General features: G+C 33.9%; 1 protein-coding gene across 4 annotated transcripts in view; it reads left to right on the forward strand.

Moving 5' to 3' along the window:
- The window catches only part of LRP1 (LDL receptor protein 1), a 527843-nt gene that overhangs the window by 334271 nt on the left and 166623 nt on the right, over window positions 1-26949 (forward strand). For all 4 annotated transcript variants that reach the window (XM_081745289.1, XM_081745273.1, XM_081745263.1 and 1 more), the window contains exons 14-22: window positions 1493-1710; window positions 4165-4354; window positions 7799-8070; window positions 10729-10980; window positions 13913-14055; window positions 17917-18160; window positions 19598-19807; window positions 21844-22089; window positions 26171-26371. In XM_081745289.1, coding sequence (XP_081601415.1) covers window positions 1493-1710; window positions 4165-4354; window positions 7799-8070; window positions 10729-10980; window positions 13913-14055; window positions 17917-18160; window positions 19598-19807; window positions 21844-22089; window positions 26171-26371 — 1976 coding nt within the window. The remainder of the gene's footprint in view (window positions 1-1492; window positions 1711-4164; window positions 4355-7798; window positions 8071-10728; window positions 10981-13912; window positions 14056-17916; window positions 18161-19597; window positions 19808-21843; window positions 22090-26170; window positions 26372-26949) is intronic.

Below are 26949 nucleotides of genomic sequence, written 5' to 3' on the forward strand. Positions count from 1 at the left end.
GAAACAAAATATTAGATACTTAGCAAGATCGTTTTGTTCTGAGACAATGAAAATTCATCTGATGGGTATCTGTCATTATAACCTGCATCAGAAATATCAAGTGTGTAAATATTGCTCTTAAAAATTATGTAAATGTGATTTGTGATTCCACCATGCAGAAATGCCCTTCAGAATCTTCCTTGACTGTTCATGTGTGAGTGTCAAATATGTTTATTTTACATTGTCTAGTGTTAAATATGTTTATTTTACCCTATTAATGTGTAAATATATTCTGCGTTTGCAAATATATTCTGGAGTTCTATAAATTTATTCTATATACACAACATTTTAATTAATAATGCAAATACTGCTGTGCATCAAATCTTATTAATATTTATGTAGTAAAAGTCGAACCATACTACTCTTCTGTTTTGTTTCTGTTGTACATTGTTTTCCGCCTGATATATGTTAAATTATTTTAGAATTTACAGACTATAAAATATTTACATTCTTCATTAGTTCCGGATAAGAAACTAAGCTTCGTGGTATATCGGAATTTATACTGGTAGCAAAATAAGAAACGAATTAACATTTGAAGGAGTACGTGTTACCCTGCTGCCACTTCGTAAGTAAATCGCTAAGGCATCCTCAATAACTAAGTTTTCAATGGAGATAACAGTTAATCTTTTGTTTGATTGGATGGATGAGAGGGAATGTGGTTCTAATGTGTGTGTTTGTAAGATGGGAGGTGAGGAGGGAAAAGCAAGAAATAGAGATTCTTGCTTTTCCTCTCATTCTCTCAAGAAGCAAAAAGATTCTTTACTTACGATTGTTAAAAAGAACTAAATGTCCGACATAAGATACCGGGAATTATTGAATCAGTTGCTTTTCCTTTTGACAACTTTAATATTGATAAATTAGAATGGTCCCGGAATTTGTTCCATAATATAATACTCAGTATAAAGAAATGGGTAAAGAATCTATTCGTAATAAAACATAAAATCCAGATTATGTAGAAACATTATGGCGAGACGAACATGCGCAAGTAAACACAACGAAATAAAAGTCATTTCGTGCCCATAAGAAGTCATGGATGTCTTCTTTATGCATTTATTGACAGACTTCTAAACACTTGTTACAAAGCAGCAACATTGTAATGTTTCTACAAAAATCTTTCGCTTGTTCTTTTCTATAGCCACGATACTTACGAATAGCTACTCTCTCGGTGATAACGTAAAAGCCCCGTGTGTTGATTCCCTTTTGAACATAAATTTCATCGTACTTTTAAACTATGAATTCATTTCTACTTTTGCTACATGCATAGTATAGTTCTCGTTTTATTTTCAAGAAGCTGTTTCTTAACAGCCGTAACTATATAAAAGGTTACCTTTTTCAGTATTAAAATTTGCAGCGATTGAAAAAAAAAAAAAAGTAATTATTAATTTTTGTAAGTTATTCCTTTGGGCAATATAATAATATGAAAGCTTACATTAATGATTTTTCTCTATTATAGCTACATGTATTGGTCAGATTGGTCGTCAGCTGGGTTGCAAGGTGGAAAGATCGAACGAGCATGGATGGATGGGAGAAGCAGAGAAGTCTTCGTAGAAAACAATTTACAATGGCCAAATGGTCTTAGTATTGATTACGTCGAGAAGAAGCTGTATTGGTGCGATGCTTACTTACATAAGATTGAAAGAATTGGACTAGATGGCACTAATAGAGAAGCAAGTATTCCTTTGTAGTTTTATATTTTTCTCTGTATTGGTTTAATAGTTTTCTGATACATAAAGAGTAAAGAAAAATGCATGGCTGGACCGAGAATCGAACCCAAGTTGCCGGCTTATCGTGTCGATGCGTTAACCATAGCGCTTCTCAGTCTGCTCCACATATAAAATTCAATCGTCAAAGGTGTTCTGTAATTTAGACGATTGGGATGTCCAAGCACAACAGAGGATGTGGTCCAGTCCGTGTGAACTGAGTGGCTGAACACCGACTTAGAAGAGTGATACAATGTATTACTATTCAGCGAGTGGACTAGTAAGTGGCTAACACATTTTCACGGTAAACTGGAGACACGGATTAGAATTTTAGTCCATTCATACATTTTTCATTCTTTGTGTATCATGGAATTTTGCATCTAAAGAGTAATTTATGTTATGAAATCTGTTATTTCTTCCATTCATCAGTATAATTGTTTTCTTTTCTAGCGATCGCTTTGTTTCGGATATACATACGATTTCAGTAGTGTTACTAAATTTTAATATTATATGATACACTTTTGTTTATCATTGAATCAACTAAACATTATCCACAATGCTTTGGAATGTAGAACTAAAAGTAAAATTGAGGAATTGAACTTAACAATTTGATTTTTAATATAAGAACAACCACTGAAAACTAAGTTGGTTTTATGGTAAAAGAATTATGAAGGTAATAGCTGATAAACAAAATTGCATTTTAACTGTGATTTATTTATGTGGAACATGCGTATTTTCAGAGAACAGACTTGAATTTATCTCTTTTTCCACATTAGAATGTGTAATGATGTAGTAGATACTTGTAAAATTAAGCAAAATATTTGGAAAATTTCCCAAGATTATACTTCAAAATAGTAAATAAATATGAAAAAGGTAAAAATGAAGGGAAATATTCCAAGACTATTTTAAAAATAATAAATAAATAATTAAATAAATATGAAGAAGGTAAAAATGAAGGGAAAGATTCCAGGACTATTTTAAAAATAATAAATAAATAAATAAATATGAAGAAGGTAAAAATGAAGGGAAATATTCCAAGACTATTTTACAATAATAAATAAATAAATAAATAAATATGAAGAAGGTAAAAATGAAGGGAAAGATTCCAAGACTACTTTAAAAATAATAAATAAATATGAAGAAGGTAAAAAACGGGAAGCAGATTTATCAAAGTTATACTTTGTAAATAACAAAAAGAAGTATGAGGAAGGTAAGAAATGAAGTGGAAATTGCAATGGAGGAATTAGAGAGAGTAAAGTTATGGACGCATACATGGAAAGTGAATTCAGTGCATGGTCTAGTTCAAAAACTCCTGGGCAAGACACCCTTCTTTAAAAATCCCTATACGCTTAACCAAAAGCAATATTTTCAAACAAATTTGTAATCTTTATTTCAAGTCAAAATACTAAATCGTTTTAAGTACGGTTATGAAAATACGGTATTTTAAACAGAGGTCGGTAGCCGATTTAAAAATAAAATTTAAAATAATAATAATAATAATAATAATAATAAAACTGTACATAATACATGGAAAGAAAGTAAACGAGAATCATAACAATAGAAACTACCCTTAAGGAAGACTATTGGAGTGAATTTTTTATGCAGATAGTATGCATACATTCTAAAATGACATGCAAAACCTAGTTCAGTTATTGTAAAGAAAAACTAAGTAAGCGAGGATGATAGATAATTTGGACGTTGAAGTGTAAGTTCAAGCAAGATTTAGATAATATGGAAGTTCAAGCAAGATTTTTGAGAAATGTGGAATGGAAGGGATCTGAGGTAAGAAAATATATTTAATTTATTGAGAATGTTGGGTTGGAAAGACAGGAAAGAAATTGTCACTAAAATGTTCAAAACGAGAGAGTGACCAAGAGATTTCTTAGAAATTTCTGCAAAGCAATAACTATCCATTGAAAAAGGAAAGTATGAAAATGTAATTCGGAAAAACATATTTCGAGATAAAGAATTGCTGTTCTTTTTGTGCGGATTAAGTATAGATGCTGAAATTGTAGGGAGCGCAGGGGAAAGAGAGCGTGCGAATTGTATTCTGAGAAAAGGTATGATAGGAGTAAAACGAGAGAGAAAGGGAGGGAAGAATCACAATTATTTGACGGTTTCAAAGCACATACCAGTCCTACGTGAAGATGAAGAGGTCATTTGAAACTATAGTGCGTAAAAGTTCCTTACTTTGTAAAAAATGACTTAATTATCATGGGAGAATACTTACAATGACTTGTGATGATGATTATATTTACATGGTAAACAGCCTTTTCTTTGTCAAATTAACTCACCTTAGGAGAATACGTACTGTGATGTTTTCATGGTACACAGACTTTTCTTTGTCAAATTTTAAAAAGTTCATTTATTTATTTATTTTTAGGGTGGAAGTTTTATAATGCTAGTATTTTCTTTGTACAGGTAGTGTTCGGAGATAAAAGACTGGACCATCCATATGGTCTTGCTTACCATGATGATTTCATATTTTGGGCAGAATTTGAAAATGGAACTGTTCAACGTCTCAACCTTAAAGATAATACTTTAGATACTTTAAGCATTGAAAATCCGCCATTATTTGAAATTCGAGTGTTCGACAATTCATCTCAAGTAGGCAAGTATTTTACTGAATATATTTTTTTTCTTTATGTGAATGCGAAGAGAGGTTTTACAAACCTTATAATTAGAAGAGCTAACCCTTATCTGCATATTGCTTTTCAAAATTTCTATATTTACCTTCTACAGCATTTAAAAAAATACCATTCTTCTATTTTAATTCTTTTGCCATAATTCATCTCTATATTCATTATGAAATATTTTAATAATAATTCTTGTGTTTTGTGATAAAGTAAAAGTAGAAGGGGTTAAAATTTAATAGATCCTGCAGTATTCAGATCATAAAATTTGCATTACCTGAAATGTTCAAATGAAACATGTTTAACCGTATTTTGTGGAGAACTAAGAGTCATATTTGTATGGAGCTTTTTACAGTACATACAGCCACCTGTAGTGACTGATTTTATGGGATATATTTTTTAGGACTCTCTGAGCACTAAAGGACGTGTCCTATTGTTTGAGGGGTTCTGAATTTTCGTAATGATAAATTCCGGTGGTTGTTTTTTGAACCACCGCAGCACAGTGGTTTTTACCTCTGAATAGAGCATCTGATGTTTAAGCCTTTTTTTTTTTTTTTTTTTTTTTCCTGCGGTTCAGAAAAGTGGAACTTACAAGATAACATGTCTGGGCTACAAGAATAGTGTTAGCATTTCCCAAATCTTATGGATAATATGTGGTTTAATATTGTCTTATCATAATGTTTGTTTTTGATTCCGGTCTGAAAATGTTAGCTGTTAGAGTAACGGTGCACTTGGTTCAAAGTGATGACACCAGATTCCACCTACAACAACAATCTACATTAACTAGTAACTAGTCAGATGATCAAGCGAACACTCCATGATTGCAATTTGTACCTCTGTGAAGCATTTGGGGAATCCACATTTCACGGTCCACGCCAACTTTCTTCACTGCCGGATGAAGAACTCTAATGCTCATACTGAATTCCACCGAGAGGAATCGAACACTGCTGTTTCTGTTAACACAAATTGCGTCCTCCAATGCTAGTGGCCATCCTCTTTTGCAAGCACATGGATTTGGCGTGAACGGGGCTTGTGCTATTTACTGATATTTTTCACGAAATAATCAGCCTGAGTCCACAACATGAATCCTGGAGACGCCTTTTTTCGTCCTTCTGAAGAATTCTGCGATTTAATAAACTTCCACACTCCGAAATTGGATAATCACTTGATAACCGCTCACTGAATCTTTTAAGGAGAGATTTTTGATGGTGATGTTCATGGTTCAATGATTATCTTTGAAAAGAGGCTAAACATATGCAAATAATTATTGTTGTATATCATTAAGTAGTCGTGATTCAGCGTACGAGTATTTCAAGAATTGCTGTACACATAGTTACGTTATATCCCACGAAAATGAAACATTTACGAGAGTTGCAAGGAAAGTCATTGCAACACATTCATAGAATACAAATTCCCATTTGCAGAAGGTACAAATATTTACATCGCATTATTATAATCCACAGTCACATTTATAACCCGTTGGAATACTGCTGAAAGACGCTAGACACCAGTAGCATTTCCGTTTTATTGATGCTCATGATAAGGGGTCTTATCGTATGCGAAATTGGGTCTCTGTTGGGAAGCACTATCTTTTAAATAGTTCCTTCAAGTGCTGCTTATATCTTACGAGTATAAAGGGATATTTAAGGATATCCTATCCTTACCGCTGGAATAAGTCGTCCACAAGAGCATCATTATGGCAACGGACATTCTTATACAACGAATGGGCTGACGTGTTCGGAACTGTCCCTGTTTCTTCCACAAAGTAAGACGATGATTGTGATCTAAGAACGGGCGGTAGTACGCAGCATTCACTATATGGCGTGGAGGAACCGCATGATGAAATATAATACCAGTTGGAGTTTTATTAGTATTCTTGAATTTTCCAAAGCTACAATGAATAATTTACAACATGGTGAAGTTTGGCATGTTCAAGAAACTGTCGTCTTGAATTTCGGTTCACCTTGTGTTACAATGTAGTATGTTAAATCGTTAGAATATAGTGTATTGCGAGGACAAAAATTACTAGTGGATCTAAAGTAATATACCCAGCGTCCGCGTTTTGTGATTTTCTAAACTACGGTTACTATGATGTACTAATTAAACTTTTTTTTTCTTTTCTTATCTTGTAAGTTGCAAATGTTCCTTGTAAGCACTTTCTCACCAAATGAACTTTGTGGTGGACAAACACCGTATGCGTGGGTTTCCTCGGGGTTCTCCCGTTTCCACCCACTTTCTTCATTCCACCATTTCATTCATTGCTCATCATCACAGTTTCTTTTAGCCTAGCCGGCATAACCGTGGGACGTAAAACTCAAAAAACTTCATTTCCTTGTAAGCACCGAAACTATATAAGACGAGGTCTTTCAGATGAATGTGAAACTGAACTACATGTGCCTTCACCAAGGTACGAACCCGCACACGAAATAAGAGAACGCTAACAATTTAACTGCCGAAGGATCTCATACAAATAACTCTACTTATAATTATAACTTTGTTAGTAATGTATCGGAGTGTCGTTTAAAGCAAGATTTAAAATACATTACCTATATTAGTTGTTGCACCCGAGCCGTCGGCGCCCTGGGCACTATTGGTTGAAATCGTGCTTAACTAAGAGCTGTAATTGTTTACATTAAAAAAAAAAAAAAAAAAAGTGTGTATCTACCAACCAGTGTGCGGTTATACAAATATTAAAGCTTAAATATGAATAGGGTTACTCAGTCCCTGTGTCCTAATAATAAATGCAAAGCACGTTCATGTTCAGTATGATCACTATCCGTTTTGAAATAATTAAGCTGAAATACTGTAGTACAGTTTAAGTTGCAATTAAATCGTCAAATATATTTCTGTAGAAATACACAAATACGCCCATTAATGCTTAAATCGAAGTATAGTTACAGCTCTTGTCCTATTTTGAAATAATTAAATTGGAACAATGCACTTTTTATGTTGAATTAAATCGCCACAATAGTTTTAAATCTGCGAATTGCTTGCATGCTAGCGACATGCATTGGTATCAGGCAAGGAGCGCATTTAGAGACATCTATTACAGTGCAGTTTATTAGTAATTATCGTGACGCATATAATGGACTGGGAAGTTTCCTCTTTCATAACTAGGATTGTGGACTTAATTGTAACGAGTCCTCAAAATATTATTGCAGAATTTGAAATGTTCTTTGACATATAGTCTGATTTTACCTAGTCATTTAGAAATATTAAAGGATCAATATTTGTTCTTCTTCCGTTTTCATATGTATGAAAAATTTAATTACATTTGACTAACAAAACAAGTTAGTACATAAGGTTAACGTTTTAATGCTCTCTCACTTTGTTCATTTAGTAACTTTGACATATCTGTTGTTAATTTAGTGATAATAATTTTGCTAGTTTATATTAGAAGTAACTCTATGCTGTTATTTCAGGCAGCAATGAATGTACCGAGGACAACAACGGGTGCCCTGATTTATGTTTGGCGACTCCTTCTGGAGCTGTATGTGCTTGTAGAGACGGTTATGCTCCTGGTGAAAAGGAGAAGACCTGTGAACCCGAAGCTAACTATACTGGTCCTTCGCCGTGCCATGCCGGCCACTTTCAGTGCGAAAAGAACTTAAAGTGCATAGATGTGAGATATATATGTGATGGAGATGATGATTGTGGAGATGGATCTGATGAAAATGCTGGCCCAGGAGGAGCCTGTAGTAAGTAACAAAACCTGTCAACTTTCCTCAAAGCAAGAAAAGTAGTTTCAAACAATGTGTGTGTTCTTCTTCGTACTGTTTGCAGTTAAAGTTGTATTTGCGGAACCTGAGTCAAAGAGCTTTCAGAGCTTTTAGTAACGGTTGTTAAATAAATTTTATTAATGGTTGCAATCATGAGTGATGAAAATAATAGAAACTAAGCGAAGGAAGATACATAATATGACACTTTGATATTTTTGAGATTTTCGAACAAGAAATTTTATAGTTGTAATCTAATGGGAAGCTCTCACACTTATACGCTTATTGTTATTTGAAAGTAACATTATAAACTACATGTACACAATTTGGTTTGATTACTTTCTACCATTTTTCTGGCAACACCATAATCCCGTCGCTATAGAACTTTTTTTCATTTCTGGTAAGGAAATCGTGACACGTGGTTTTCACAGGCTTCTATTGAAACAAACTTAACACCATTCAGGAAGGTTTATAGAGACCAAAACAAATGATAATCTGACGGTACTAAGTCCTGGATATACGGTGGATGCATTGAAACCTCTCAGCCAAGTATCGTACTTCCGACGGGTCGTTAAAGATGTATGCGGTCTGGCGTTGGCAAAGTGGTATACGATACCTTTTCTGTTGACCAGTTCTAACCAATTCTTTTGAATTGCTAGGTTCACTCGCGATAATTGTCGACAGTACAGGTCCGAATCTATCGTTCTCCCCGGCAGCTTTAGCTCGTGATGCACAATGCCCTTTCAATCCCACCAAACGCACATCGTAACTTTCCTGGACATCATTACGGGCTTTAACAGATACTGTGGAACAACTACTTCTTCGACCAGATGTGTTTCTCATATTGTTGTCATAGGTTATCAATTTTTCATCACTTGTGATCTATTGCTTCAGAAATGGATCGAATTTTTTACTTTTTCAGTGGAGATTCGCAGTTAGAAATTCGATCGAGTAACTATTATTGAGTTGGTTCATATGGCACTCAAACTTCGAACATTTTGTGGCCAGCTTTCTCCAAATGGTTTAAAACTATTTGTTGATTGATTTTCAAGTCTGGCGATGTCATAACTGCTTACATGTCAGTCTTGCTGGACTTCAGCCAGAGTATTATTCACTTTGCTATGATTGGTCGCCCACTGCGAGGGCCATCTTGGACATAAAAATTTCCAAAACGAAAGTGATTGAACTATTTTTTGGCTGTTGCTTTAGATAACATATCTTGTCCATAAACAGCACAAATTTCTTCAAGGGTTTGCGCAATATTTATTTTAGAAAAATAAAATATTAAAACGTAGTCCTGTTTTGTGGAAAGTTTACTCATCTTAACGGCTGAATACGTTACATCTGATTTCAAGAGTTTCAACACACTTTTATTATTATTATTATTATTTTTATTATTATTATTATTATTATTATTATTATTATTATTATTATTATTATTATTATTATTATTATTATTATTATTATTATTATTATTATTATTATTATTTAATACATCTCCTAGCTTCATCTGTCAGTTCTCAAATGATGATACGCCCTACCCGTTGCGACTCATATACCTTGAAATTTTGACACTGACACCATCTCGTGTATAAAAGCCCCAATATCTCTTAGATGACCTGATAAAACAATCTAAATCACATAGAAGCAAATAAAATTAATTTGAGAGATAGACAAGGCCAAAATATTTTTTTCAAAAGTTAAATTAGATCTTGCACTTCATTTATAACGAGAATAATAATAATATTCTATAGCTTCTAATAAATCTTTATATAATGTGTAGTTGTCTTAAATGCGAATACTGAGTGATGCAAGTCATTGTCAGTAGTCAAGCTGAATAGATGTGTTCTTAGTTTTCTGTAAGTTAATATGATTTTATATTTATTTAATAAACTCTAATTCATAAAGTCAAGATGTAAGTTAATTTATATGAAGATATATACACTTTTTGATACGATTATTGAAGTATATATTGATAAAATATTCCCAAAGAGTTGTGAATTATTCTTGTTTTGTATTTAAAAAAAAGTGTCTGTCAGTTAAATCATGGTGTCATTGTTTCGTATTTTTTTCACAAGTCTTTGATCTTCTTAGTTGGAAGATAGTTTTATGTAAAATATCAAATTCTTCTTCCAAATTGCTTATAAGTTCTAATCATAGAAGATAATCTAGAATACCTAGTGCGACAATACCCGCTTCCTCCTACAACATATAAGAAGTACAGTTAAAAGTGTCAGCAAATAACCACTGTAGAAAGATACTGAACATTATGCCTAATCATACAGTATTACCTTGCATTGGCATTGAAAACAAGATGGGTCAGTCCTTTGTTTCGGGTACTGTCTTGTTCTTATCTAAGAATCACTCTACCTTTTAGTGGATAATGACCTCCAACGATTTTCTTCTTAATTACCATGTATGTTTAAAATCTTTTAGTCTCTCCGATTGACGACAGAGTTGAATATGTTCGTTAGAGTGATAGAAAAAGTAGTATTTTCTTATTTATTCAGTAAAGTATTTACCTTTTTTGCTATTAGTTGCTTTAAATGTGTTTGATTCTGTTGAAGTGTTATAAAATGTTTCATAGTTTTGCCAGAAGTGTTTCTTTTATTTAATTGCTAATCTTTGTATTTCTTCCAGACACATTAACATGTAGAAAAGACCAGTTTCAGTGTGATCATAATCGATGTATTTCATATTACTGGGTGTGCGACAGCGACCAAGATTGTGATGACGGATCTGATGAGGATGTGAAACTATGTCAAAATTCAACATGCAGTTCCACCCAATTCACTTGTAAGGTAACGGGACGATGTATTCCTCAAGTATGGACGTGCGACTCTGATCCTGATTGTGGTGATGGAGACCTTTCAGATGAACATGATAATTGCCGTAAGTAGAACGTAGCAAGTATTTGGACAAGTAAGAATTGAGCTTGGCGTGATGACACGTCGAGACCGTGTTCCACGCAAACACCGTAGTCGATAACAACAATGTAGTAGAGAACATGAATAACTTAACCTTTATACACCAGGCAGAGATTTGAACGAAATCGTAGACTCTTACGTTGGGGCCCTCCTAATTATTACAGAGTAATGATTGATATCTCATTGGAAAACTTATGGAACACTTCCAACGAGGTATCACTTGTACAATTCCTGCCCTATTCGTAGAAGAAAAGAAACAAAACCCTAAAATATATGAAAAATTAGAATTTGAGGGAACCTGGCAACCCTTACACTCACTCTACGCTGACAAAATGAAGCTAATATGTAGGCAATACACTTGTGACGATAATATAAACCAGTTGAGAATGCTCCAAGAGCATTGTCAGAACGAACTTAAAAAGAATGGAGAGATAAAGCTGGAAGGACAACTGTCATTGTTCCTAGATGTAGAAGTAAATTTTTATCCGCACCTTCTCTTTCTCGCAAAAATTAACAAAATATTATCTAAGACTTTCAGTTCTCGAGATATTGTTGCTTAAATATCTAGAAATTCGAAAAATTTGGCCAATATCTGGGGAACGGTGACCAGTTGGCCAATAGACAGTTAATCAGTGGCTACCGGTTACTATTTGGTACCAAAATGTTCACCATTCTCTTAGATATTGATCAACTCCAATATGATCTCTGTGTGACTTACTGTTTCCGAAATTTGGTTCCTTAAATCTCCTGAAATCGGAGCTATCTTTTGGCCAATCATAGAGAGATGATATCACGGAAACGGGAAGTCATACAGAGGTGATATTGGTGTCAATCAATCCCTAATAGAATGTTAAACATTTTCGTACCGATATTAACTGATGGCCACTATCCAACTAGCCACTGGCCAAACCAATGGCCAGTTAGACAATGGCCACCAGTTAATATTTGGAACCAAAATATTTACCATCCTCTTAGATATTGATCAACATCAATATCATCTCTCTACAACTTATGGTTCCCGAACTACGGCTCCTTAAGTATCTAGAAATTGGCCATAGAGAGATAATATTGGTGTTAATCCATCCCTAAGAGTATGGTAAACATTTTGGTAACGATAATAATTGATGGCCACAGGCAAAACCAATGGCCAGTTAGACAATGGCCACCAAGCACTATTTGGTACCAAACTATTTACCATCCTTTCAGATATTGATCAACACCAATATAATCTCTCTCTGACTTACGATTCCCGAGATATGGCTCCTTAAATATCTGGAAGTCGGCCATTTTTTTGGCCAATATCTCGGGAACGGTAAGAGTGACGCGAAAAATTTAATCACTTTCTCTGATAGTTTTCGATGCTCTGTCGAATGCAGGGTTCAAAATTGAAAAAAATGCAAATAACAGACAGACGTACAGACACACAGACATAGAGAATTCAGTAACGAACTTTTTAAGTTCGTTGAAAATTACAGCTATTGCTGCAATACAAAGCAAGACAAAAACTCAGAAAAAATCCTATAAAAACGCTCTGTATATTATTTTCGAAGGGCTGTTTCAGACTTTCACTTTGTCGCCCCCTTCTCCCCCCTTACACCATAGTACCACGTTGTATGCACACATTTTTTTTTTTTTTTTTTTCATTATTATCCGTAGAAAATACAGAAATAAGAATTATGCTTCTAGGCCAATTCAGTGAAAAGATATCTTGCCTTACACGGAACCGTCCAGAAAGTAAATATAATCTACGTCAAAGAACTGAGAATCAAAAAATTGGCCAACTTTGCCCCTCCCCCTACTCCCTCTATATAAGCAACAAATACTTTCGCAGGATATTAGCATATAGTGGACTACTTCATTGCTTCACATATCAATTTTTATGACTGTACTTTGCATTTTTGCATTAAATGCAGATATGTTTTGAAATCACATTACATTTGTTTTATAGAAGTTTTCGATGTACGGTATTTGGTAAACCAAAGTCCTTAATAAGTTTATTATTTATTTTTGTTTAGTATTTGTATTATATTTCAAAATCCATTAGCTTTATCCAGTGCTTTTTTTTTGGGGGGGGGGGGCGTCATTCACCAGCAATTACACACTTACAATATATTGTCCGTCGTATCATTTTCTATACTTAGCAACCTCAGAATGACGGCATCGAAGTAACAATGAATCAATATATGTGCTAGGGTTACATTGTGTAAGAAGCAGTCCTAGCAGGGGCGGATCCAGGACGGACTTCTGGGGGGGGGGGGCGGTGGGTTGTAATACTTATACTTAGAGCTACTTTTAAGAGCTCCAAACTTTGGGTGGGTTTTATTTATATATAAAATTTAAAAAAAGTTTCCTCTTCGGGGAGGGGGGGGGGGCACTGATTGACCGACAGTCCTATTGTTATGACGAAAATCAATGCAGAAATTATCTGTACAAACAGAAATTACCTAGATGAAGAGATTATAAGAATCATCTGAGAGAACCATCTTTCAGATTCGCTGTAATACATTGCAATTGTTATTAAAGTGTGCTGTAGAGAGAACAGTATTATCGAGATTTATTTTCCTGAAGGTACAGAAATCACGAACTACTGCTCTTTGTGTTGAGCGGAATTTATTGATCTTATTACCTTTTAAACGCATATGATATACTGTTGTTCCAGTTATCCAGTCGATTTAAATTGAAAAATTGATTTCATAAACACGAACATAGAAAATAGCTATAGAGAAACTGCATTTTCTTAAACTTCAGAGAAGAAGGGTCCCGGTACTGCATACCGTTGTGTAATGCCAGAAAAAAAAGCGCTGGTTATCATTCTTTTTCATTTATGAAACTGACACACAACTTTGCTGTCTTCAAAAATTACAGATAAAAATTTAAGTTATATTTTGCTATTTCAGACTACCCAGAGTGTTTGCCTACTGAGTTTACATGTGACAACAAATATTGCATCCCTATAGAATATTATTGTGATGGTGATGACGACTGTAGGGATAATAGCGACGAAAAGTACTGCAGAGAAATATGTGATACGACGAAGGAAGTAAGTGGGTAGTTATTTTTACTTTTTTGTGTAGTGTTATAGGTATTTTCATGTACAAGGTCTAAGTGTGTAGATGGCACTCTACTGTTTTCATTTTATGTTGTTATTACTGGGTTTTATATGTGACATTCTGTGTGTTCTTGTTTATAATCGTGAACTATTACTTTGGTTCTAAACAGTTTTTTTTTTCATTTCTGGAAAAAGAAAAGAAAAAGAGTACTGGTACTCACTTTGAATTGGTTGTTACAGTAACTTCCACACTTCCAGACATCTTCGGACATATCTTCATCTTCTCCTAGTTCACTTCTAGCATTTGGTATCAATTACAGAATGGCAACCTAGGCTGACTGAGTCTACATAATTGCCAGGGTTAAACTATGCGAAAGGCGGTCTTACTATCCTAATTAACTTAATTGCAGAAGTTTTCGTACAAGGAGAGATGACCTAGATGAAGTTACTGTGAGATAAATCTGAGAGGATCGTCCTTTCAATTCACGGAAACATATTGCAATTGCATCCAAAGTGTGCTTCAGAAGAACTAGTTTGTCTGGGACTTCATTTTCTTAAGGTTACGGAAATCACGATCTTTCATTTAAACAGAGTTTGTATGCTACTTTTCTAGTTTCGGCTTCCCCAAATCTTAGTCCAGGATTTTCTGAACAATACTTGGAATTCTAAATCTTAGTACAGTAAGGGAAATCAACATTATCTCCTTCAAGCAGGCGCTTACCAACAGCTTCTTTCAGATTGTCATAAATTGCATCTTATTTAAATTAATTTTAGAAATACATTTTCTTTAAAAAGATCTAAGGAAATTGCTACTTTTAAAAATGTGTAGAAGAAAAAAAAGGTACAAGCACTGCGTACCGCTGGAAAAAAGTGCTGGTTCTAAGCATATTAGCAAAATATAAATAAGGGCAGTCTGCAGGAGATTAAATATTAAATTATATTATTAAAAGAAGTGATTGCCAATTTTCTCGATATGTAAGTAAAAGGAAACATAAGTATCTTGTTGATAGTCAATGAGTTAACTAAAATTCATCAGAATTATAGCGACTAGTTAGTTTGTACTCCTTCGTTTCGCACCAGTAATAAAACAATACATTGAAATGGAATTCTGTTGTTCATATTTAATTCCAAAGAATTAATTTTGCCAAACAGAAATACAGAAAAACAACAAATCTAATTTAAAACATGACAACTGTCAGTCTCAAATGATGTGTAGATTGCTAAAGAAAAATCTTGTTATTCGTATATATAATTTTATTTAACGTTTACATAAGAATATAGATTTAAACTGAGTCATTAAAACAAAGTTTCAGTTAATGTATTACTGTGCTGCATTTAATTCGTCCTTCACTAGGACTGTATGTTCCTTTATATGTTAAAATAAATTAATATTGATGTGTTAAATAGAGTTACAATATATTTATTCGTTTTGACTATCCATGCGGTATATTAAATTTATTCTTAACTAACCTAGTATTAAAAAGAAATAATAATAATAATAATAATAATAATAATAATAATAATAATAATAATAATAATAATAATAATAATAATAATACTGCGAAGCGAACATTAGCAGAACAGCAGAAAGGTTGCAGAAAATACTCTCAAGCATGTAAAGAACAATTAATAATGGATGCAGTAATAACAAACCAGGCTTATGATAAAAACAGTAACATATACACAGCATGCATAGACTATCAGTAGGCATACGACTCAATACCGCACTCTCGGATGTTACACTGTTTGAATATCTACAGAGTAAACGAGAAATTGATACACTTCGCACAAAACAACATGAGGAGATAGAATACAACACTACATCTGAAAGATAACCAGACAAAACTACAGATAGAAGATATACATATTAGGAGAGGAATTTTCCAAAGAGATAGCTTATGCCTGCTGCTATTCTGCTTAGGACTAAATCCACTGTCAGAATTACTGAACAACACGAAGTATGGATTCAACATAAAACTGAAAGGCAAACAGAATTTAAAATAGCGCACCTAATGCATATGAATGATATCAAACTATATGCGAGCACGGAAAACAACTGAGGAATCTACTGAAGATCACCGAAATGTTCTCAACAGACGTAAGAATGAAGTTTGGAATAGAAAAATGCAAAACAATCCACGTTTATCGATGAAAACAGGTAACCAAAGAATATAAGTTATCCACAGAAGAGACAATCGAAGCAATGAAGCCGAAAGAAGTATACCAATTTTTAGGATTCAACCAGTCCAGAAGAATAGAACCTAAAAAAGATAAAAGAAGAAATAATTCAAAACTACTAAAAGAGACTGAAAGATGTATGCTAAACAAACCTCAACAGTAAGAACACAAGTAAAGCTATTAATACATTTGCAGTACCAGTTCTGACATACTCATTTGAAATAAAATGGTCAGAGAGCTTACTAGCAGATCTCAAAGTGAAAACCAGAACAATATTAGCAAAGTACAGAATACTACATTCAAGAGCTGCTGAAGAGAGTCATTACCAAGAAACGAAGACTAATCAACATCCAAAATCTACATTACAGTCAGATTCAAAAATTAAGAAATTATTTCTATGGAAAACAAGAAAATTCAAAACTGCATAGAGCAATAATAGCAGCAGACTACAAATACAGACCATTTCTCCTAGGATAGACGGAGGAGTCTAATACCAACATTACAAACAATAAAAGACATAAAGAAGCAATGGAGAGAAAAGCTACTACATGAGTGATTCCCAGAACAAGTCAACCAGGAACGTGTAGATAGAGAAACGATAGTTCAGTGGATGGAAATCAGAGATTTATACCCAGAAACAGAACGCTTCATGGAAGGAATACAGGACCAGGTAATTAATACAAAATACTTTTAAATTATTTTTTAAGAATTTTTAAAAAAATATGAAAAACATCGCAGTACAAGATGATAAATGCAGTTGTCAAATATATCAAGAAACAATACATATCACAAATGGATGCTCAATGATAGCACAAACCGAATATAGGGAAAGACATAACAAAGTGACAAAAATCATACATTGAGAAATAGCAATGAAACAGAAAATGATACTAGAAGTACTGTGCTACAAATACCAACGGGAAGCCATACTAGAAAAAGATAAACACAAATTTCACTTGGACAGAACAATACTAACCGACGAAGGAGTACGTCGTAATAGGCCGGACATCACAGTAATAAGCAAAGAGACGGAATGGTATATCTGATAGACATTACTATACCAAATCAACAAACTTGTAGAAAGCACACAGAGAAAAAATAGAAAAATACAACTATCCCAAAACATAAAAGAACAATGGGAGACCAAAAATGTGAAAATAATACCATAGTAATATCGTATACCGAGGTGGCCCACAAGACGTTTAAAAATACACTTGAGACAATTGAAATTGAAAATAATAATAATAATAATAATAATAATAATAATAATAATAATAATAATAATAATAATAATAAAGAAAATACAGAAGAGTAGTATTGGACACATGCAGAATTGTAAGAAACTTCTGCAGATCTCAGAGTAAATGGAAAAACAAAGAGGAAAAAAATATATATTTGGGTTACGCGTATACTGCTATATCGACTGCTGTGATGATATTATTATTATTATTATTATTATTATTATTATTATTATTATTATTATTATTATTATTATTATTATTATTACTGCTCAAGCCTGCAGTGGTTATCACAATAATGATTCTATATTTTATGTAACATTCTAATGAAAGAAAGTAATAGTGTTAATATTGTAAAAAAGCACAAAAAAGCATTAGTAATGTGTAAAAACATAAGTTTGAAAATAACAGTAAAACGTTTCTCGTTTCTTTTTAGTTCTATTGCCGCGTGGATGAAACTTGTATCTCTTCAGAATTAGTGTGCAACAATAAAACTGACTGCAGTGATGGGAGTGACGAAAATGCTTGTTCGTCAGGCGGTGGAAAGAAACCTACAAAGAAAAAAGATACGTATTGTGGAGACCATATGTTTGCATGTGCAGACGACAGTTGTATTCCTCGCCACTTCGTATGCGATTCGAATAGGGATTGTGCAGACGGCAGTGATGAAGTGGATTGTGGTTAGTTATTAATATTATTTCTAGTATAAATAATTTTGCATATTATTAGTTTACGTAATCGTTTGTTTGTCATATAAGCTATTTCTGTAAGTCACTAATTTCTATATAGCTATTTCAGGTGATCGGACTCTCCAGTTGCTGAACAATTAGCACGTTCAGCTTTCACTATTTTAGATTGATTTTGCGACGGGATCTGCTTTCTGTTACCTTGTAGGGCCTAAACGTAGGCTACTAAGTAAAAAAAGAAAAAAGTGTTCATGTTCTATATGAGATGTGTAGCTTCAAATAAAACAGTCTCTTTTTATTACATACATCATTTCGATTAAAAAGAAAAAATACAGTTCAGTTTTGTAGATTTCCTAGTTTGGTGCAGTATTGATTGGTTGGTTGATTTGGAGATTATCGACCAATTTAGCACCGAAGCTGTGTAAAACGTGAACCTATGCTTTACCGTGGAATCCGAGCCCATGAACTCCAACTGAAAATCGAACCTGGACCTCCTGGTAGTAGTAATAATTGGACTCATCACACTTAACAAGTACAAGACTTCGGTGGTATCCAAACAAGATATGAAAATTCATATATTATATACAAGTATAATTGTCTGTTTGTGCTTAGCCATTGAAATAGTAGCTTACAGTAACAGTGTATACTGAGCACTATTAGCAACCAAAGAAATAAATAATTAACCAATGAAAATGGCGTATTTAATATTCGGTTCAGGTTTGGAATATTTTTTCGTTTTTTTTCTTTCTTTTCGATTATTATTATTATTATTATTATTATTATTATTATTATTATTATTATTATTATTATTATTATTATTATTATTATTATTATTATTATTATTATTTATCGTGAAAATCTGTAAATTGGGAACATCCTTACAAAGCACAATTTGTGCTAGTTACTTCACAAAATATCACTTGTATGTCGAATCAGGTGGTATGTTGTGGCGATTTTGGTTTATTTTCTGATGGGTTTAGATTCCATGTTAAATTATAATTCCCACCTTACTTTGCGTTTATGCTGGAAAGAAACCTTTAACTCAAAATAAGTTACGCAAATATCATCATTAATAGTACGATAAATCATTTGAGGGCTTCTATCTTGCGTCAATTTAACAATATCTTCACCTCTTATTTGCATTCATGTATAATGCTACTACCGTGTATAAACTTTCCTTTTTCATGCATAACAAGATAAAGTGGCGTCAGGATCAGGAGGCATATTATTTCTGATTTCTTATTGAAAGATAAAATGATAGGCATAGTGATCCTCTGTGCGGCACGAAGCTTCGGATTCCACTTAAAACAGTGAATCTTGTCTCATATAACTTGGTACTGGACAGGTACAATAAATGCCAATTAATTAATTCTTTTTAACAGAACATTCGTTTATTTTGTCCTAATTTCATGCTCTTGTTGTTTGTTTCAGCAAACAAAACTCAAAATTGCACAGGAGATGACTGCAAGAAAACAGATCAATGTATTCCTGGTATCAAGGACTGTGATGTTGGCACGCCTATGCCACAGTGCGAATATCCCTCTAGATTTTGTGACAATAGAACAAAATGTATAACAGTAGATCAACTGTGCGATAGCAAATATGATTGTAAAGATGGATCTGATGAAGGATTGCGGTGTGGTAAGCTACATTTTCTTACATATGCTACGGTGCAAAAACTTTCTGTTTATTAGTTATTCGTATTAATCAGCATCTGTAGTAGATACAAAGTGGTACAAAATCTACTTATCAACTTAAATTGGGAATAACTAATAAATGAAAAAAAAAAAAATTATTTAGTTCTCATTTCAATTTTAGTTACGACTACCTATCCTGCCATTTATATTACAGCACTTTCACAATATGTTTTTCCTCTACTTCAGTGTTTTTCCTCAACACTGTTTTATCTCAATGTCAGACATGAATTTGACATCTTTGATATGAATTTGAGAAAAAAATGAACTTCTGCTAAAATTGCTAAAGTTTTACGTTCTGTAGCTGATTTTAGCTCTTTCAAAAATATGGAATTGCTCAGATAAACTGAATTACACAGCATTACATGATGTGACCCATATATTTTCTCAAATTTTATAACTTAGTTGAAGATAAAATTGTCTTTAAAATTGGTAAGTAGGTTCTACGCCACCTTATACATTCAAAATAAAATAAATAAAAACAAATACTTAAAATAGAACATTTTACCTTGTATCTCAACATAAGTGATTCACTTAGGCAGTTTCATTGTATTCTAAATGGCATCTTAAAATTGCTAAAAAAGACACATTGTTGGGTTCTTCCTCTTGAAGAATTATCCTAGAAAAATGAGTAAATCCTTAATCCTCACAAACTATAGATTCCCTAATTTTTCGAGAATAGTTCTTCAGGAAGGAAGAAGCCATCAATGCACCCAGTTTAGTAATTTTAAAATGTTACCAAAGAAAGTGGAGAGTAATTGTCTATGTAAATCACCTAACTTGAGATACGAGGTAAGAAGTGCTATTCAAGAGGCAGCATGATTGAGTACAAGTATGAACATCTAACTACGGCATAAACGTATTTTTTAAAAAATAAAATAAGTGAAACAGTTTCAAGGTGGCACTTATATTGATTTATCGCTTGAAAGTGCATTCGCAAGTCGAATAATCCCAGTAACCAAGTTCGAAAATAATGAAGTAACAATATTAGTGTAGTTTTTCATATCCAGGAGAACATAACAATTCCGTATAAATCAATAATTACTGTGAACACTGTCGTTGGAAAGTGATTTTGTAACAGTATCGTAATGTTCAATACGGGTTTCATTGCACAGTTGACCCTTTTAATGTGAGCATGTTGTTTTTGACTTTTCTGCATCGTATGTTTGTTATGCTATCGTGGCATGCGTTCCTTGTGATTTGCAAGCCTCAACGCTAATGATTTCTGTTTGATATATGATTAGGAGGAAGGAAAGGGGGAGGCAAAAATTTAATTCTGAGCTAAAAGTTCTCTGGAGAGTACTCTGGAAAGCAATTGGAATACACGCGCGTAAAAGATAATCTTGCAAAATAAGAAGGTTGTAACCAGTTATTAAGATGATAAATTGAATTATTTTAATTTCTTTAAAGCTCCTATTAAAATTTCCAAATATACGTTGTGCGGCAACGTGGAGTATTCTAATATTTTCTGGAGGACGAACAAAGGTGCTTGAGGTAGTTTCTTTTTATGTACTTTTTAAACTTATTACATAAATGAATAAGGTATTTTTCTTGATGACACCGCTTGAGTATGAAATATAGTTCGCATTCTCAATAGGCATGTGTAATGATCGGTCTGACACAATTTTGACTAAGGAGTAGCGGAAAGTAAAGGTAATGAGATGCTTATGATATATATAATTTTCTTTTTCTCGAAAAAGGGACACATATACATGACACTATCTGCAAAAGTCTATTCATTATTAACTTAAATTCTATAAGTGTTGCTGTTCCTTCTTAGTCTTTGTCTTGTGGTATAGCAGATTTATCGATGTAACACATTCTTAAATTTTCGTTGTTTGTGACTGGAAATCAACGTCGAACTCTTTATTTTACACTACTTCATAAGTGATGTGTTAGTTATTCGTAATTGATATTGACTTTGAAGATTTTTATTTCTGTTGCTTAATGTTTGGGCCCTAAAATCGTTAAATTTATTTTCAGGGGACAATGCATGTGCTCATATTCGTGACTGTAGTCATTACTGTCACAACACTCCAGAAGGATTACTTTGTTACTGTCCAGAGAATCTTCACCTTCAAACAGATGGCGTTACCTGTTCAGAAGTACATCCTTGTGATAAATGGGGAACGTGCTCTCAAACATGTGTCAAAATTAAAAGTGGATACAAATGTGCATGTGACGATGGTTACATGCTGGAAGTCGACAAATTTTCGTGTAAAAGTACTGGTAGGTTTTCATTTTTGGTCTGTCTTTCTTTTTTAGTTTCTTTGAGAGTAAAAGTATAAAAATTAGAAAGGAACAACTTTTCTTTTAAAATCACTATCAGTTATGCGCAGGAAGGCTTTTGATTGTCTCTGAATCTTAATTTTCAATCACAAGCTTTTGTTTACATTTGTTGAACTTCCCGAGTAGCGAAAATGATGTAAGAACAATCCCAAACACTGAACAAACATATAAAGTGTAAAATGTGAAAGGATAGAGGAAAATCACTACAGCTAATTAAGCCTTCATGTCCTGATTGATGACAGTATGTCGAGCACATTCATTATTTTAATATATATATAATATCAGGACATGGAAGCTATTAATAATTTCCGTAGTTATTTTCTGTGCATCCTTTTCACTATCCATGTTTTAAGTTGTAACGTTGTCTATAGTATATGAAAGTTCTATAATGAATTTTATATGCCAGGTGGTATACTAGAATGTTAACTGTTTCTACAGTTGTCCTTAATATAGAAATCTTAAATTTCGGAAACAAAAGAACGATATGAATTTGTCATTTTATCTTCTGATAAAAACATGGACTGAGTTTTTGACGTTCAAAGAGCGTTTAGAATTTTATTGCGAAGTTATTATTCATTCGGTGGATTGGTTACCATTGATTCGATTTATCATTGAAAAGGAAAATCAATTTTGTTATGATCATAATACTAATAAAATAAAATGATATAATAGAAAAATAGGATAATTTGCTATCAGAATGCTCATATCTACACCAAATTGGGAAGAATGATAAGAGAGAGTGGGGAGAACGGGGTCTGAGTAGTAGAGTGCTTACCTTCGGTGCGAGGGATCCCTGGTTAGTCATGTCAAACGGCTCGGCTCGGTTCAACTGAACCATCGGCTCGAGCCGGCTCGCTTGGGGTGAGCCATCGGCTCGGCTCGGTTCAACCCAACTGAGCCGGCTTGAGTCCTCGGCTCAGTTGGGTGAGTTGTTGGCTCGGCTCAATGATGACTGACCGTGAGCCGAGCCGCTCGAGCTGTTGACAACACTAGATGAAAGTTGCCAACTATTTGCTACGAAATGTTAAAACAAAAGTTCAATTTTCGAAGTTGGGTTACGGGAAGACAAACAAAATGTTTTATATTTGAGTTTGTAGTAACTGATTTGTTAATTAATCTCTTAAATCAGTGGGCACTAGTTTGATCTCTGTTGCAAATATCATTCAAAAAAAACTAATGAAATAATAGTACAAATATATAAAAGATCGAGTACGCCTACATATTGTTAAGGTCGTGTAACAGCATCTATGAAGTTCTTAAAATTAATCATTTGTGTTTATCTAGACTTGTTTTGTTTTATTACTTCCATCTATTTATCAATAACTGAAAAAATATTTCTAGGCGAACTTGTATTTTTTCTTTGTTATTAATCAGGACGATGCTGCGCCCAACCAGGCCGGCTCGGCTCGGTTCACCTGAGTCATCGGCTCGAGCCTGCTCGGTTGCGATGAGCCATCGGCTTGGTTCGGTTCGGCTCGGGTGAGCCATCGGTTCGATTCGGCTCAGCTCAGATGAGCCATCAGTTTGAGCCGGCTCGGTTGCGATGAGCCACTGGCTCAGGTGAGTCATCGCCTCGGTTCGGCTCAGCTCAGGTGATCCATCGGCTCGAGCCGGCTGGGTTTGGTGAGCTGTTGACTCGGCTCACTTCTCGGCTCGGCTCGGTGGTGACTAAGCCGTGAGCCGAGTCTCTCGAGCGTCTGGTTCGATCCCTAGCCAAGTAAGTTTGTAGTGGAGAACATCTTGTCCGTGGGTGTTTTCGGGAAACTCCCGTTTCCTCTCACTTTCTCATTCCACCAATTCTTCCATCTTCATTCACTTGCTTTAACCACCGTCTCCCTTAGCCTAAAGGGCATAATCGTGGGACGTTAAACTCAAAGATTTCATTTCTAAAGAAAAACGAATAGGGGAAAGTTTAAGAGTTGAATTTTGTGTTTAAATGTGGTTTTCTGTTTAAAAGTTGTGTGAAAAATTTAATATTTCTACATCAGTACCATCTTCATCTTACGTGGATCAAGAGAAAACTCAATTTCTGATTCCATGTTCGTATCGATGCAGTTTTAACTGTGAGATATGTTTGTATCACACAGTTCTCTTTTCCTGAACGAATATCTACATATTAAAATGCTAGGTTTATACATTTAAGAGCGACCGAGCTCTAAACTATAACCTTAGCATTCAAACCTTTGATTTACGGTAATTTGTGATTTCACGTTTATAACAAAGACAAATATTTTTAAAGGAGTGTAGTTTAAATAAATTACTTAAAGAAATATTTTTCACAAAGTTTATCCTTTTAAATTATTGTTCAAAGGCCTTTGCCTTTAGTAAGCCTTCTCCGAAATAAATGCAAATGAATTGTGCTGCCATCTTTGGAGCTCTTTTAAAATACGCATATATGTTTGCGGCCCATCCTTTCGACAATGAGATCTCAGAAACTACAGGCTCTAGAAGGATAACGTTTTCACTGATCGATTGCAAATTTCATGTAGATTGTCCAGTTCTAATTGAATATTTAAAAAACATGGGCACTATTTCTTTATTACGTTTTTACGGGTACATTAGAAGTGTTGAAATTAAAAAAAATAAAACATCACATCCTAATCATTATACATTCCAACACCACACTGTTGTATATAGGGGTTGTATATGTCTCCGGCATTTGTTTCATAGCCAAATAACAATGGAAAAGGAAGGATAACCATTTCTCCAGTCTAAGATGTTTTTTTGGGAGTGTTTTGCCCAATGAACACCATATATAACTGACATTATATTAATTTTGTATGTAATGTATTTGCTTATTACATACTGCATGCAAGAAGAAAAAAAACACTGGTCATACATGAATTAGAAACTCCAACCGGAAGTAGGCTCAAATCTTGCAAACGGTGCGAGATATTCAGAAAAATAATCGAAAAATCTCCCCTTTATGATATCCCTTGGCTGTTTTTTAATCAATACGTCTTTAACTTGTGTCTGTAAAGAGGCATGTGCAGATGTTGTAAGGAATGATAAGGCGATTTATGCTCATATGCGAATAATGCGCTGTGTAGAGAGCGCAGGTTCAGCTAGTATATATATATATATATATATATATATATATATATACACGCCTTAAAGAAAGTTCTTGTCGGAGTTGGGCAGAGAAAGTATTTGAGATGGACAAATACGGTTGGAACTTAGACTAACATCAAGCCCTTCTACTACGATTTATTTTCTGAATTCTGATAATTGAAGAATAAGTTACAAAAGTGTATTATAGATGGTTTATCATTATATAACTTTCAAAGCATCAATGTAGTAACTCTACGTGATGCTACAATAGTTTAAATTTTATGACGAATGTAGCTCGTCATTGTGTGATTTGGCACCGGGAGGCCATGACGAGCTAGACTCGTCATTTCAGTGTAAGGGGTTAAATAGATAATCAGTACAAAAATTAGACGATATGATATGTCGTTACACGTCTGACATGTTGTCTGAAGAATGTATTTGCATTTGTAAGAAATCTCTGAACTTTTCACCTACATATCTACATTTTACGTTATGAAACTTTACTCTCTCACTTAAACTTGATCTTCAATGGATTCCATATGATAATCCTACAGCTTTGGCTCCTTTTTTGTTTGTGTTACAGCGACTTCGTGCCTCCAAATACATATTTCACTGTTTTCGTGAGAGAATTTTTCAGGGTTTAAGAGTCTATTTCATGATTTTCTTTAAAACTTCTGTCAGATTTATTTTTTAATCGCTTGCTCTATTATTTTTGCTCTGATTCTTTTTTCGTTTATGATAATATGTTAGAAAAAATTATTATATTTCCACATCTATATCCATATCTTTGGTTTGCTCTTATCAAATTTTATATGAATGTGTAGTAGTATAAACTTATGTCCCAAAAACTTCTGATATTTTATAATTAACAGTATCTGTTAATATTTCTTAACTTTAAATGGCATGTAGTGAAATGCATGCTTCCATTTATTCATATACAAATATATATTTGCTTTGTTTTTTCTTACAGCTGAAGCAACGCCATACGTAATATTTAGCAATAGGCATGAAATAAGAGGAGTAGATCTGAGAACATTCCAAGTGAAAGCTCTTATATCGAGTTTGAAGAATACAATAGCTCTGGATTTCTACCACACAGAGAGTGCAGATATGATATTTTGGACTGACGTGGTTGATGACAAAATATATAGAGGAACTTTAGTTAGTGGATGTAAGTAATGACTACCTAAATATCTGTTGTTAGTAATCGTTTAATTGTTAACTGTAAGTATGCTAGTAGAAAATTAAAAAAAATGAACATCCAAAGAAATTTGCTTGGAATCGTCATATTTTCTTCGGGAAACTCCGAACTCGTGACAGCATTGGTGACGTGCCGAAGGACTGTTTAAATGTTTCCCGCCTCAAACTATGTTCTAATTTGTTGTGAAGATACCAGGATAACGTATGCGAGCTCAGTGCGTGCACTTAACAGAGTTCTAGCCGAAAGCATATCATGAGTCTTTAGGGGTCCCGACTCTTTGTTCGGCAGAATCACACGACACATTGCACAGGAAGTGCCCGCTTTGAATCATTTTAGCCAGTGGTTCGAAGAGGGTGTGCAACACACGCCAGCCCTGTTTTGGATGATAGCTGCATACAGATGCACGCCTAGACATTCGGAGCAGACGATTTGCTGGGCCTATGACTATGATTACGAATTGTCTCTTCGAGCTGGCCATTGTTTAGCCCGTCAATTGGGTTAGCGAGAAAAGCAATTCAAAGTACGAGTGGCTTATTATATGTTTAGTG

Source organism: Thermobia domestica, chromosome 2, assembly GCF_964235325.1.
Source record: "Thermobia domestica chromosome 2, izTheDome1.hap1.1, whole genome shotgun sequence".
NCBI lineage: Eukaryota > Metazoa > Arthropoda > Insecta > Zygentoma > Lepismatidae > Thermobia > Thermobia domestica.